The sequence below is a fragment of the Thermobia domestica genome, unplaced genomic scaffold, assembly GCF_964235325.1.
Source record: "Thermobia domestica unplaced genomic scaffold, izTheDome1.hap1.1 HAP1_SCAFFOLD_149, whole genome shotgun sequence".
NCBI lineage: Eukaryota > Metazoa > Arthropoda > Insecta > Zygentoma > Lepismatidae > Thermobia > Thermobia domestica.
In genome coordinates, this window is record NW_027655897.1 from 325,947 (window position 1) to 341,622 (window position 15,676).

General features: G+C 37.6%; 1 protein-coding gene across 4 annotated transcripts in view; it reads right to left on the minus strand.

Moving 5' to 3' along the window:
* LOC145676400 (death-associated protein kinase 1-like) overlaps nt 1-15,676 on the minus strand; it is a 397,918-nt gene that overhangs the window by 229,775 nt on the left and 152,467 nt on the right. For all 4 annotated transcript variants that reach the window (XM_081747256.1, XM_081747257.1, XM_081747255.1 and 1 more), the window contains exon 7: nt 4,405-4,450. In XM_081747256.1, coding sequence (XP_081603382.1) covers nt 4,405-4,450 — 46 coding nt within the window. The remainder of the gene's footprint in view (nt 1-4,404; nt 4,451-15,676) is intronic.

Sequence of the window (15,676 nt, forward strand, 5' to 3'; positions counted from 1 at the left end):
CGTAAAATGGGAGACCTCTCAAATTTTCAAAGAGGGCAAATTGTTGGTGCGCGGTTATGTGGAATGAGTGTGACGGCAGTAGCTACTGCGCTAGGTGTGTCGCGTGAGACAGTGTCGAAGGTGATGACGGCCTACACAACACACGGGAAAACCACATCGGGGAGGCGGAACAGTGGGCGGAAGAAAATCATGAGTGACAGGTCACGCCGGGTATTAACGCGCATTGTCACGCAGAACCGACGTGCCACTGCGGAGCAAGTGACGGAGGAACTCAATCAGCACCTCCCCCACCCTGTTTCGACAATCACAGTCCGCCGCGAATTACATGACATGAACTTACGGAGTCGTGTTGCACGGGCCAAGCCGCTCATCAAGGACCATAACGCTTTCGCACGCCACAAATGGTGCCGCGACCATGCAACTTGGACCGTTGAGGACTGGGAACGTGTGATATGGTCGGATGAGTCATCCTTCACCCTATTCCCAACCACGGGCCGTGTTTATGTGTGGAGAACGCCCAAAGAAGCTTATGATCTGCAGTGTCTCCGCCCAACTGTGAAACATGGCGGGGGCTCATGGTTTTCATTGGGTCCTGTGGTCACACTTAGCGGACGAATCACTGCCAACGATTATGTCGCAATTTTAGGAGACCACTTGCATCCTATGGTCCGGATGTTGTTCCCGGACAATGACGCCATCTTCCAGGATGATAATGCACCCATTCACACAGCTGGCGTTGTTGCAGCGTGGTTTGAGGAACATCGGAACGAAGTTCAACACCTCCCCTGGCCCGCCGAATCCCCAGATCTCAACATAATTGAACATCTGTGGTCCGTCTTGGAAACACGACTCCGGCGACGATTTCCACCTCCATTCTCTCTCATAGAACTGGCCGATGCCCTGCACGAGGAATGGTGTAAAATTCCACTTGCTACCATTCACGACCTCTATGCCTCCATCCCACGTCGCATCAAGGCTGTTCTGAAGGCGAAAGGTGACCCGACACCATATTAATCTGGTAAGTTGCAATTTCGTTCAGGTATTTCCATTTTTCTGATCACCACCTGTATATTATATATATATATATATATATATATATATATATATATATATATATATATATATATATATATATATTGTACTATAATAATGTGGTTGTTCAATAAACGCAAACGTTCTCACTTTTACACTTCCAATTTCTTAAAAAGTGTTCAAAAATTGTATAAAAGTCGAATTTTTTGTTGGCAATTCTCAGCATTTTTAAAACTTAGGTAATGGATAGTACTTTGGTAGGAATAAGGATTATGGAAATTAGTGGAGTAGGGAGTGGGGAGTAATTTTCATACGTTCTATCTCTATCAAAATATGTTCTTTACCTAAGTCCTGAAAATACTGACAACTATCACCAAAAATTCGACATATATAATTTTTTGAGCGATATACAAGGATTTGGGAGGAGTAAAAGTGAATAACAGTAAGTTTATCAATAATACTGCTCTTCACGCGATTAACATTGTAATGAATGTGAATGTTATTTGATTATTAAAATATAAAACTATAATAATGTAATAATTAAAATGATACCTTAATGTTTGTACAATTCCCTAAACTAATGTAAACTGATGGTAGAAAGAGTCAGTTCTCTCTGAAATGTCTGTTAAATAAAAAGAAGAAGAAAGAAACAGATGAAGTACGTTTGATTTATTTAAATGCAGAATGTCTTCATCAAAATTGTGGTATATAAAAGGTGCAAAATTGCAAAGTCAGATGCACTCGCCAATCCAAAAATGATGGTCGCCAGTATCTCTCACGTACACATTACGAGAGGATCTCCCCCTCCCCCCCGGCCTTTAGTATTGACAAAGAAAGATACATCAAGGCATAACATTTCAAAACCAGAGAATTAGATTCAGGATAGTCAATTCTGAATTGGACAATTCATATACGTGTTAAAAATCACACCTTAAGACTTCACGTTTGTGTAACGCGCTATCTGCACTGAAGTACCAATTGTCGATTGCAGTTTTCGGATCAAAGTCCTTAAGCGAAGGGTCATTGATGGAAATTGTCAGGAAATCATCCAGTATGTCAATATTCATTGAACTCCTGTAGGCAATCTTAACTCTGTTGAGATTGCTGAGGCCTCTGTCACATGAAACAGTACTCACAAATTGTGACAATTGGAAGCAAATTTAGGAATCTCGTAATGAAAGGAGAGGCGGAATTGCAACGTTGTGAAGAGACTTTACTTTCCATGTCCGTTGTGTTTTCTCTCACTCAGTGACAATGATTTTTGTGCGAAACAAACTGCGCAGCAATGTGAGTTTAGGCAGAAACCATTCCTACTGAACACTGGTCGCCAGCTCTAAATTTCTAGTCGCCAATGGCGACCGGAAATTTTGCGCCTTGTGTTTTACAACAAAAATCATCAAACATAGAACTGTAAACCTTATCAAAATACCCTGTGCAAAGTACGATAGACATACAACTAAAAAATGTTTTTGCGAAACAAGCTAAAAGAGACAGAAATATGTATGCCTCTTAATATCTGATGCAACTTCAGTTTCAATTCCTGATGCCTTAACTAACTCAAGACTGTTCTACATTTTCGTAGTTCCACTTTAAAAAAATGCAGACAAAATGAAAGGTCAGAAATCTAAAACAAAAAGTCAAATGCATCTGAAAAGTAATGAAACTGCTTCGTGTATTTCATTGAGGATTTTAGCAATGAACATAGATATCGATAATGAACATTACATTTCGACAAGAATACAGTTTGTTATTCAGAATCTGAAGAAATGAAGCAGTAACAACTAATCAATAACTTGAATTTTCTTAAAGGCAATTCGTCTGTTTTCAACGGAATGGAGTATGTACCAATATTGGATTATGTACCAATATAAGTAATTGTGTTTCACCTTTACTAACACACATGTATTTTTGCAACTAAAACCGATAGGGAAAGCAATCTATTGTTATCTGGAAGGTGACAATATTTTTCCCCCTGTTTTACTTAAAAAAAATACCTATATAAATATACATGCGAAGTCTGTTGAAAAATATCCAAACTTGATCTGTGGGCTAGTGGACTATGGGCGAAATAGGGTAGGTTGGTTATTTATTATGTAATATAGTTAATATGATATCTTCGTAGTGTATAACTGTAATTTCAGCTGTCTGCAGCCATAAGTTGTTTTTCTAACGTATTTTCGTTTACACTTTTGTCTTGGCAGGTCGTTCAGCTGTAAAAACTGAGGGACACGGAGCAACGAATCAACCTGAAAGTGCATCTCCAGTGACTACCAGGGTCGATATGGGTATGTAGAGAACCGATAGTCTCTATAGTTCACGAATACGTTGGTCTCTATGTCACAACGTGAGGTGTGTTCGAATAGGAGTCGAAAAACCGATTGACGATACCGACAGTGTTGTGGTCATTTCTCGGGTCACCGTGCATCACTAAAGATACTTCCGGTGATCTTTGGATCTATCCTCATCTCCTGACTGCTGCGTAATTGTATGTCGCATACTATCCACAAAACTACAGAGACTCAGCAGAATCCTTACAAAAAGTGACGAGAACCGGCCCAGAAGCACGGACTGTTCACTTGTGGGTGCCCGTATCTCCTGTGACCGACGGGCTCCTCGGGCAACATGGGTATGGGGAGAACGTGCAGACGCGCTAGTTTCCGAATATGCAAACCTCGATGTCGCATTTGAAGTTGTTCAGTATCAGGGCCCAAAACAGTCTGAAACTGCTGATCGGTCTCGGCTATTTCGACCCATGCGTCAGCTGAGATTGATGTGAGTGTGAGGGAATAAATTGAACTGTGTCTCCCCCATAACACACTCCTAGCTACGGGCCTCCTGGATATCACAACTAAGCCCAAGAATGGGTTCCCACTGGAACCAAATCCAGCTCATGAGTCGAAATAGCCGAGAGCGATCAGCAATGTCTGGTTGTTTTGGGCCCTGGCACAGAAACAACTTCAAATGCGACTTTGAGGTTTGCATATTTGAAAACTAGCTTCTCTGTATGTTCTTCCATGCCCATTGTCCGAGGAATCCGTTGGTTACAGGAGATACGCGCCCCCAAAAGTAAACAATCCGTTTCTTGTCCGGTTCTCGTTACTTTAAAAATATATATATATTCGTCGATTCATGAGATTTTTAAACACGATCTTCGTTATTTTTCTGTTTTTAGAATTATTTCAAAATCTTTATGTTGCAGACTAAACTTCCAAGTTGACTGTATACTTCCATATACTGTGTACTGGTGCACGTTAATTATAGTATATACATAAGATTAATTTATAGAACAAGAAACAATAAAATAACGAACAATTACGAAGACTTTAATGCTAATTATAGTAGAGCATTACAAGATCTCGTATATATACTAACCTGAATCCACGGGTGATGTAAACAGTCAAAAACAGAGGCACGTTTCCTGCAAGAAAGAGAGAAAAAATAAATAAATGAACCATTATATTAAGACATTTTTCTCAAACAGAAAAATCAAACCTATTTCACAACTATAATTAAGTTTTAGACTTCAACAACAACTACAAAATGTTACAGTTGTTGATAACTGATGAAGATAGTATTAATTCAAATACTGATATGAAGATTTAGAATATTTCCTTTACCCAATTTCTTGGCATATATTTTTTTTTCTTATACTATCAAGTTTGAAATAAAGATTTATGCTTACGAAACTGCTAGCGTTACTGGTTTTGGCTACTTGATTGATTGATTGATTTTTTTTTTTTTTTTTTTTTTTTTTTTTTTTTTTTTTTTTTTTTTTTTTTTTTAATAGTGAATATTGCCATCTCCTCGATGTAACCTGGTTCAACGATCACCTAATAGTTGATCACATTTATCTGACTATGTAACTCACAAGACACCCGATTTTGGGCAAAAAGCATGCAAGTGAACTTCACTCTGCACTCCCCCCCTTCCCCTGCTGAATACACACTAATAAGTAACAGCTAATTTTAAGTATTTATAATTTCAAACTAACGTGAATAGAAAAAAAATAAGCACACAATACGAATTAAGAATATATACAGAATAATTAAAAGAAACTGATTTGATGGTCCGGGGATCAAACCTGAATTTCTATTTTACAGTGCTGGTGTTTTCTGGTAGTCTTTTTCCTACGACGTTAGACACTAAGCACAAAATGTGTTCAAAAAATCGTATTTCAAAGGCACATTGCAACAATTTAACATTTTATAAAGGGGGCTCGAAAAATGATTTAAAATAAACAAGAAGAAGAAGAAAGTAGCGGTGCTTCTGCACTTACAAATCTACATTAAAATAAACTAGATTGGCAACCCGATACTAAGTAATAGATAGAATGCTTATCGTCTTTTTGAAGACTTCTACACACCGAGTGTTTGGCCTTTAAGTTTGCGCGGAGCTGGTACTCCTATGCTTCTACAAGTTGATGAAAGAAATATGGATCCAAGACAGGGATAATGTTCAAAGTTCTTCTAGACGCTGGGTGATCTGTCAACTTACATGAAAGCAGGTTCTAGAAAAGGATCTAGTTTCAACGTGAAAAAAAAAAAAAAAAAAAAAGGAAATTTTAAGTTCAGGAAATATTTAAACTTAATATATATGAAATTCTAAAGGGTAGACGCTGTCTACCTTGTCTTTCCTCAAGCCACAAAAATGTTCGCACCAGTTTATTAATACAATCAACTCTCGCAGACTACGTATAGCCTTCCTTAATCTACCACACAGATTTCTTATATATTTTTTCCTAACAGAGAATGTGAACTCTTTCTTCCTTCTCAACCACGAGCGGTTGCTAGCTTTCAAACTAGTTTTAAAAACATTACTTAAATTTTAGGTCGAATTTTGTACCCTGTTAAGAGGAAAATAGACTCCTGATTAAAAATTTTGGAATCTTCCAGTTTTAACGACTGCATATTTCTAAATTTTATTTTCTTGTTTTCTGGTTTCCTTAAGTACATTTTAATAAGCAACCATGTTCAGAAAACAATCTTGAACATCTCTCTTTCTCTGTTGCTCCATTGTGTTTTTATTGAAGTAAAATATTCCATTGTTATTTCTGACTATTTTTTGATTCTCATAGCAACCTCTTAAGAACCCAGTTAAGCATGTCTTACACAGATATGTATTTTTTTGAGCAACGTGTTAAAACGTAATTAAAAACTTGGTAAGTTTTTTAAAGTTTCTTTTATGTTTAGAATACAAAATAATAAAGGAAAATAATTAAAACATAAAATACAGTTTCACTATGATCATTAAATAAATAGTTTTTAACTATTTAAATCACACAAGTGGCTTATAGATATCTTAATAAAAGTTTTCAATGTATAATTTCTTTTCATAATTAAACATACAAAGGTAGCAAGAAAGAAACAATTTTAGAGCAAAAAAGAAAATAGTGTGAATCGCTCATTAAAGAAAAATATGTCTACATTCGAATATCATATAAACCATTTCGAGTTTGCGAGTTATGAAAATATACATAAGAACAATCGCGCACCCAAAAATTTGTGTTGGGGGGGGGGGAAGTCCACCATAGATAATTACTACGTGTATGTAGTATTGAACTGGTATTATTTTACACTGCCACCGATATTCTCAGGGGGAAAAAAAAAACTGTTTTTATAAGAAAAGGAGTACGAATGTAGTGTAAAGATCAAATCTTTCTGGTACATCAACCATTCCTCTGCTAGTGTAACCATGGGTTTATTACGAAAGTGTAGAAATGTTTGTCGAATAACGAAGTTTTGAGGGATTCAGACCCGATAGACCACCCCCGTGGGTGCGCTCCTGTACAAGGATGATACCAATAGGAAGAGTATGATTAATATTCATAAACTGAGAAAAGGTACAAGAACGTGGATTTTTTTTAACTCATACAAAAAAGAAACTCGAATACTGTTTAGACTTGAAAGTTCTACGATTACGTACCGAGGTTAAGGGAGACGGTCATAATGAGACAAATGACAACAGTGGAATGAAGGAAGCGGGAGGAAACGAGAGAACCTACGCGAAGGGTCTTGTCCACACAAAGCTCACTTGACGGGAGCTAGGATCGAACAAGGAACTACACCCACCAGGAGTGCGCGCTGTACTACTGAGCCACTTTAAACGTCTTCATATAATTTAACCCTTAACTGTGATGATGGGGTATTTAAATACCCCACGGCCTCTCTTCAACAACGTACATTTTCTCGTTGTAGGCAGATACATTTGTTGTTCAATGTAATTCCAAGGAAAGTATTTACAAGGAACATCATTTGTACGTTTGTCCTGATTATGTGTAACCATATCTGCAACTATTGCGGACAATACAACTATTACTACAAGACTTCTAGTGTAATTTTAATGTGGGGTTTTCAGATACCCCACCAGCAGACAAACGTGACTTTTTTTAACAAGCACAGTTAAGGGTTAATATATCATTTGTGTAATTAACTTACAAGTATAGTTCTACTCTAGGACTATGATTTACTTTTCCGATTCATCTAGATGTAATAATAATAATAATAATAATAATAATAATAATAATAATAATAATAATAATAATAATAATGAAATGCAGGATGTTCTATAGTACAACTCTCACTATCTTTGTTTTAATGACTGTATACAAAACAATGAATTAATGGAACGCCAATTAACAATAACTTCAATGTTTTTTTAAATGACACGTAACGTAGAAAGCAATTACAATATATTTTTGGTTGTGATAATGGACCAAATATAAACCCACAATTCTTTCATATTTTTATCTAGCTCATTTCAAAGCATTCAACACCAAACCGATATTACTGATAGCGTATAGAGTCAATTACTACTTGAATGGCTTTCTACAACCCGAAAACGGTAATTTACTTTACTTCATGACTTTGGTTTGCTGTTTGTGTTTTTTAAATCGTCCCAAAAGATCTAATAATTAGCCCTGGAAGGTTTTTTTTTTTTTTGGGGGGGGGAGAAGGAGGGCTAGTCTAAGACAACTCATCTTTGATTGACAAGCAAACGTTTGGATGCGCGCAAAAAGGAACTTAATATTTTCTTGTTCTCTGGTTTCATTTAGTATGTCAAAATAAGTGCTCATTCAAATTTTCTTAACTAAATTGCTATTGGTTCAGCAGAAAAATGTAATTAAAAATTCCACTGTATATAAGATTTCCCTCTTCCGACGGAATTAGACTGAGATGCATTGAGGTCAAGCCCTAATTAAAGTAGAAACACGAGTTATATCTGATTTAAATTATAATTAAGTTGGCATTCCTTCGGAATAACTTTAGTTTGAATACTGGTTACCCCCCTGCCCCCCCCCCCCCAAAAAAGAAAGAAACAAACAAAAAAAATAACACAGGGAAGTTTTCTAATTTTATTCTTTATAACTCGACAACACTGCCTCAGAAACAAAAAATAACTCAGCCGGGTACAGTGTTTGCTTAAACTAATACATAGATAATACTATTATTGCAATGTCCAATTTCCAAGGAAATACGAGGCATGTCCACAAAATAAGTGAACTAGGGCCCTTGCGAGCAGAGTAATTTTTTATTGCTATGTTGGTCACACTGTTGTGTGTAGCTTAGTTTCTACCCTTTCCAGCGAGGCCAATCATGCGTCAGTATGACCAAAACTGTGGCCATAGTAACGTCTTCCGTGAAAGATGTCGATAAAATCTGGCGCCAAGTGCGAGATCCGCAGCGTTATCCGTTATCTCGTTGTGAAGGGAAAATCTTCGTCTGAAGTTTTTAACGATATCAAAACAATTAAGAAGGGCAAGTCAGAACAAGAGGAGGGGATTGTTGACGAAAGGAGTCTGCTTTCTGGACGTAGCAACTTTCGGAGTCATTCGGATAGGATGTTTTGAACCAGCCAGCGTATTCCCCTGACCTGGTGCCTTCAGACTATCATCTGTTCACTTCCCTGAAGATGCATATGGGTGGGGAAAAAACTTTCAACTGACGAGGAAGTGAAGGTGGAGCTGAAGAATTGGGTAAAAGAAGTGGCGACAGACTTCTTTGGCCAAGGTATAAAAAAAAAGGATCCCTCGTCTTACTAAATGCATCGAGAGGGATGATGACTACGTGGAAAAATGATTTACATATGTACTAATGCAACCATCTAAGTTTTTTTTTTTTTTTTTTTTAATGAAGAAACACAAAAATTTAGTACACTTATTTTTTGGATGTGCCTCGTAAAACACACCTAGCTACAAGCGCGAAGGAAAAAATCATATTTCCGTGTAATCACTACTGTAAAAGTTTAGTTGTATGAATTATATTTTCTCGCTATGCCATTAAAAGTTTTTTTTGAGTAATATGAATCTTTGAGTGAAATCTAATAATGCTCTCTATTTTAGTCTTGTCATATGGTAACCATTGATTTTATTCAAAAGCCTACGTGGGGACTTGCGGAAATCATTAACTAATTATAAACTGTAAATCTTTTTGTAAAGTTTTACAAGATATATATATTTTGACAAATTTATCTATATCTACTTAAGCAAAATTTTCGATTAACAATTGTTGAAAAGGTTTGTTACATGCATTTTTTTTTTTTCTCAAATTGATCAATAATCACGATTTATTGCTAGGTTTCCATTAAGGAAGAAATTATTTGTTGTTTGTAAAATCTTTTAAACTTAAATTACAACTTACAAGAATGCGTAGGTAAGCTACTTTATTTACTCGTAGTTATAACTAATTATGGTGGTTCATAGGCGTGAAAAGTTTGTTAAGTAAAAAATTTCATTAAAATATATCAATAAAATTTTATCATCCAAGTGTGTTCGAACGGCATCATATCGCAGCCACTTGTGTTGTTCAGTCAGATCATGTGGGACCCACCTTGAGGCGATTTTACGCAATCCCAGGTTGTTCTTCAGAATTTTCAGCACAGTCGAATGTGCTAGTCCTGTATCGTTGGCCAATTGACGAATCGTGGCGTTCCGATCCGCTAGCACTAACGCGTTCACGTTCTGCATATCTTCTTCACCTACAGGAGGATGGCCGGAGCGAGGCATGTCTGACATTTTGTCGTCCGTCATTAAAGGCTTTGACCCACCTTGCTACTGTATGGTATGGTAATACACTTGCACCGCAAACATCTTGCAATACTTCGTAGCACTCTTTTGTATTACTACCTCTAGCGCACTCCATTTTCAACCAGCTCCTCTGATCTTACTTCGTAAACATGACTGTATTTAGCGAGCACTCACGCAACGTGACTGTAGTACACAAGAACTCACTCAGAATTGCCTTTGTCTTCTAGTTCTAACTACTGGTGCTGCGCGCGCATGCAGGGGACGGCAGGCGAATTCATGTGCTCTGAGAGAGGGTCGGCATCTAACCTACCTCTGGTATAAATTATAATGGACTGCTTTCGCCATGTGCCCATGTGTCAAGTTTTCTCGTGAGAAATTAGTGAGGTTAAAAATTGTACAGATAATACAAAAAGATAGGACAAGTTTAGAGTGCTTGTACGTGACAGTATCAAAAGATTTATGCTCAAAAAGTGTGTCACAGATGGAACTTTCATCGGTACTGCGCTTATTTGCTGGTACATTTTATTAATACGTATATTAGTACGGTTTCCTCCTCCTTTAAAATTATTGGGAACAAGCAAAATGAAATATACTGCCAGCGCCTCCGTACGTGACAAAGCGTAGAAGCAGAGAATTATTATTTCTCCACTTACTTCAGAAAACTACCTGCTCGCAATCTCATCCCATATCGGCGAACATAAAGAGGCAGAGGGCCAAAGATACTCTCTGTTTACACTGGTCATTTCACGGCAGGGGTTGCTCTCAGAGTGGAACAAGATTCTGAACCGAAACACATTTTTCTCTGTTATTTCAGAAATCATTTCCTTGTCATTTATCTGTATGAGAAATGAAACGCCAAAAATCACTAGATTGTGTAGATTTACGCGAAGTACGTACTAGATCACTAGTTCAATGATAAAATCACTAAATCTTGTACGAAATCAGTAAAAGTGGCATCAGTAAAATTATAATAGACTGCTTTGTTCCCGAGTATATGTACAGCAGTGTTGCCATTACTAAAAATCCAACCCTTGTATATAGTTACACGTTTGGATAGACGGTCCAACTTTTCACACTATTAAAATTCGATTAAAAAAAAATAATAACCCACCCTAGTGTACAGTGAAATCAGTTTGTGTAAAACTGAAAGAAAGAAGGGTAGATTAGAAGATAGGAAAGTACGCAGACGAGAAGAAAACTAAAAGCGCGGGAAAAAACACTGTGTCTATCAAGTTCATTCCCATGCTTAAGAATTTACGTACTAAAATAACACTAGGAAAGAGTGTCGAAACTCAGATAAACTGTCTGCTAAATGAACTAGTACTTTAACCCTTAAAATGATTAACCTTTTTTGGTAACACAAAATGATGAGGTGAGTCCATTGGACTCAACTTGTTTTTCCTAACCATTTTGAATTTAAGGCATATTTTTACGTAATAAACTTTCCACATGCATCAGGCCTGCTTGTTTATTCTTCGATGATAGTAAACAAAGGAATCATATCTTGACGGTGGCATCTATAGTGCTTATAGTAAACTACTGCAATTGATTTATTTTCCGAGATGTGTTCAATACACTCACCCTATCATTTTAAGGGTTAACTGTCTGTAAATAAAAATGTAGCTGTTGTTCAGTATTTGCTATTTTTAAGGACTTCTCATTGTGTCGTCGTCACTGATTGCTCCAAAGAAACATATGCAGCTACATTGGCGTCTCCTGAGAGAAGTCATATCGGTATAAATTAAAATTTTAGTTTTGCAAAAGCATATATATTTACATACGGTTATTCACATTGTCGTTTCTTTATCCATACACTGTTGAAAAGAAACGTCTACCACACTACTCTTGTAAATAAGATATATATGGTTTGCACTTGACGTTGCTGATTCGGTACCAAACAAGTCTCTTGATTTTTTTTTTTTTTTTTTTTTTTTAATCCTGTTAGGTAGCGGTGAAAAATCCTTAGGTTATATTTTACATTTACTAGAATCCCGTGTTCTGTAGGTGGTCTTCAGTTAGGTAGTGGTGAAAAATCCTTAGGTTACATTTTACATTTACTAGAATCTCGTGTTCTGTTGGTGGTCTTCAGTGGAGCCATCGAACCGAACTGATGACTCAACAGAGGTGAGTCAAGCCGAGTGGAGACCTCACTTATGACTGACTATAAGGTTAGTGCACACATCCTTGACGCGAGAGAGCTGGCTTTGATTTCCGGCGGGAACTCATGTGGTTTGAATTCCACACCTCAAATACCCTCACTGGTGAACGGGATGCTTAACTCCAACTCAACCTACCAACTCATCAAGCTAAGCGGAATGCAGCTTAAACCGTGACCTGAAGAGTTGATTTGCTTTGGTTTGGTTGTTTGGAAAGTTGAGCACCCCTTTCAGCACCAAGGCTGTATGAGACATAGGACTACAGCTTAACAGGGAGATCCGAAACAAAAGAGCCTGTCGGGAGTCGAATCCGGGACTCCTACGACAAAGGCGACCGCAAAAGTCGAGCCTAGCAGATAGCCATCCTTATCAAAGTGTAATGAGATGTCCATCTCAAAAGAATTCGCTTTCTTCAAAGTGTACGCACTTGGAAAAATAGCTGGAAACAATTTGGTATATAGTAAATAAACACTTATGATGAATAAATTTCCCGTTTACTGTTGACCTTATTTCTAAAAGAGATTATAGCTGAGTCACAATATAATGAAGACTATAGCCTAAGTAATGTTTCGAAAGTCTTTTATTCTAATATTTTAGTCGGGTACTATCATTTGTTTAAGTGGATCCCTTTACGCAATAATTTCAAGTTCAAAATTGGGACACGTTCTAATGAGTTTAAGTTTCTCCCTCGCACACACTTCACATGTCAACCTCTTGAAATCATACATGTAAGTTCTTTTGTCAGAGGTTTTAAGTGCGCATACGAAATATATTTATTTCGTGTGGTCTTGCAAATTTGCACCTTTCAAACAAAGAGTGCATTCTACAATTAATCAATCATTAGCACAACTTCTGTTACTTACTTGTAAATTTTTATATATTCATTTACTTTTCATTTTCAGTGTGTGTTTCATTGTATATGCAATAGAATGGTCTTGGTCTGTAGTCAGGAATATTTTATTTTCAGAAGTCTGCAGCAAATTGGTCATTCCTAGCCATGTTTGTTTAGAAACAAGATCAGCAAATTTATTCATTCTAAATTTGAGTATAATTTTATTATTGTTCAATGATGATGATTTAGGGATGCAGTTAGAAGTGCGTTGCCGTCAAGAGATGACACCAACCAAATACAAAACAATGTCCTATGAAATATGCTGTTTCCACAAACGCCATCATACAAAGAAATTCACACAATGAACAATCATATTATAAATTATATAGAAAATAGCACCGACCTACAATCAAGAGTGCGTTCTCATTCGGAGGGGCTAAAGCACATGCAACAATATCTTTGAAAAATTTTTCAACAAATAAATCATACAGTAAATTATAAGAAAAAATAATGATACTAAAATCATAAAGAGGATGGTATCGGGCTACATTCTAGTCTATTGGTGTCAGGGGGCTGCCGTCATTCACAACGATTAAATGATCGTTTCTTCCTACAATATGTCTACTCAAAGAACACAGTGGAAATTTTGGATATATTACCAGAGAGGAACCACACAGGAAGTTTACAGAGGATGGCACCCGGCTGCAGTCAGGAGTGAGTTGGAGTTAGGGGGGCTGCAGCCACAAACAACGATTCAATAATGATCGTTTCTGCTAATAATGTCTTCACGAAAAATAGAATGTAAATTTTGCATACATTACCAGAGAAGAACCACACAGAAAGTTTACAGAGGATGGCACCCGGCTGCAGTCAGGAGTGACTTGGAGTTAGGGGGGCTGCAGCCACAAACAACGATTCAATAATGATCGTTTCTGCTAATAATGTCTTCACGAAAAATAGAATGTAAATTTTGCATACATTACCAGAGAGGAACCACACAGGAAGTTTATAGAGGATGGCACCCGGCTGCAGTTAGGAGTGAGTTGGAGTTAGGGGGGCTGCAGCCACAAACAACGATTCAATAATGATCGGTTCGACTAGCAAGTCTTCACGAAAAATAGAATGTAAATTTTGCATACATTACCAGAGAGGAACCACACAGGAAGTTTATAGAGGATGGCACCCGGCTGCAGTCAGGAGTGAGTTGGAGTTAGAGGGGCTGCAGCCACAAACGATTCAATAATGATCGTTTCTGCTAATAATGTCTTCACGAAAAATAGAATGTAAATTTTGCATACATTACCAGAGAAGAACCACACAGAAAGTTTACAGAGGATGGCACCCGGCTGCAGTTAGGAGTGAGTTGGAGTTAGGGGGGCTGCAGCCACAAACAACGATTCAATAATGATCGTTTCTGCTAATAATGTCTTCACGAAAAATAGAATGTAAATTTTGCATACATTACCAGAGAGGAACCACACAGAAAATTTATAGAGGATGGCACCCGGCTGCAGTTAGGAGTGAGTTGGAGTTAGGGGGGCTGCAGCCACAAACAACGATTCAATAATGATCGTGAAAAATAGAATGTAAATTTTGCATACATTACCAGAGAAGAACCACACAGAAAGTTTACAGAGGATGGCACCCGGCTGCAGTCAGGAGTGAGTTGGAGTTAGGGAGGCTGCAGCCACAAACAACGATTCAATAATGATCGTTTCTGCTAATAATGTCTTCACGAAAAATAGAATGTAAATTTTGCATACATTACCAGAGAAGAACCACACAGAAAGTTTACAGAGGATGGCACCCGGCTGCAGTCAGGAGTGAGTTGGAGTTAGGGGGGCTGCAGCCACAAACAACGATTCAATAATGATCGTTTCTGCTAATAATGTCTTCACGAAAAATAGAATGTAAATTTTGCATACATTACCAGAGAAGAACCACACAGAAAGTTTACAGAGGATGGCACCCGGCTGCAGTCAGGAGTGAGTTGGAGTTAGGGAGGCTGCAGCCACAAACAACGATTCAATAATGATCGTTTCTGCTAATAATGTCTTCACGAAAAATAGAATGTAAATTTTGCATACATTACCAGAGAAGAACCACACAGAAAGTTTACAGAGGATGGCACCCGGCTACAGTCAGGAGTGACTTGGAGTTAGGGGGGCTGCAGCCACAAACAACGATTCAATAATGATCGTTTCTGCTAATAATGTCTTCACGAAAAATAGAATGTAAATTTTGCATACATTACCAGAGAAGAACCACACAGAAAGTTTACAGAGGATGGCACCCGGCTGCAGTCAGGAGTGAGTTGGAGTTAGGGAGGCTGCAGCCACAAACAACGATTCAATAATGATCGTTTCTGCTAATAATGTCTTCACGAAAAATAGAATGTAAATTTTGCATACATTACCAAAGAAGAACCACACAGAAAGTTTACAGAGGATGGCACCTGGCTGCAGTCAGGAGTGACTTGGAGTTAGGGGGGGCTGCAGCCACAAACAACGATTCAATAATGATCGTTTCTGCTAATAATGTCTTCACGAAAAATAGAATGTAAATTTTGCATACATTACCAGAGAAGAACCACACAGAAAGTTTACAGAGGATGGCACCCGGCTGCAGTCAGGA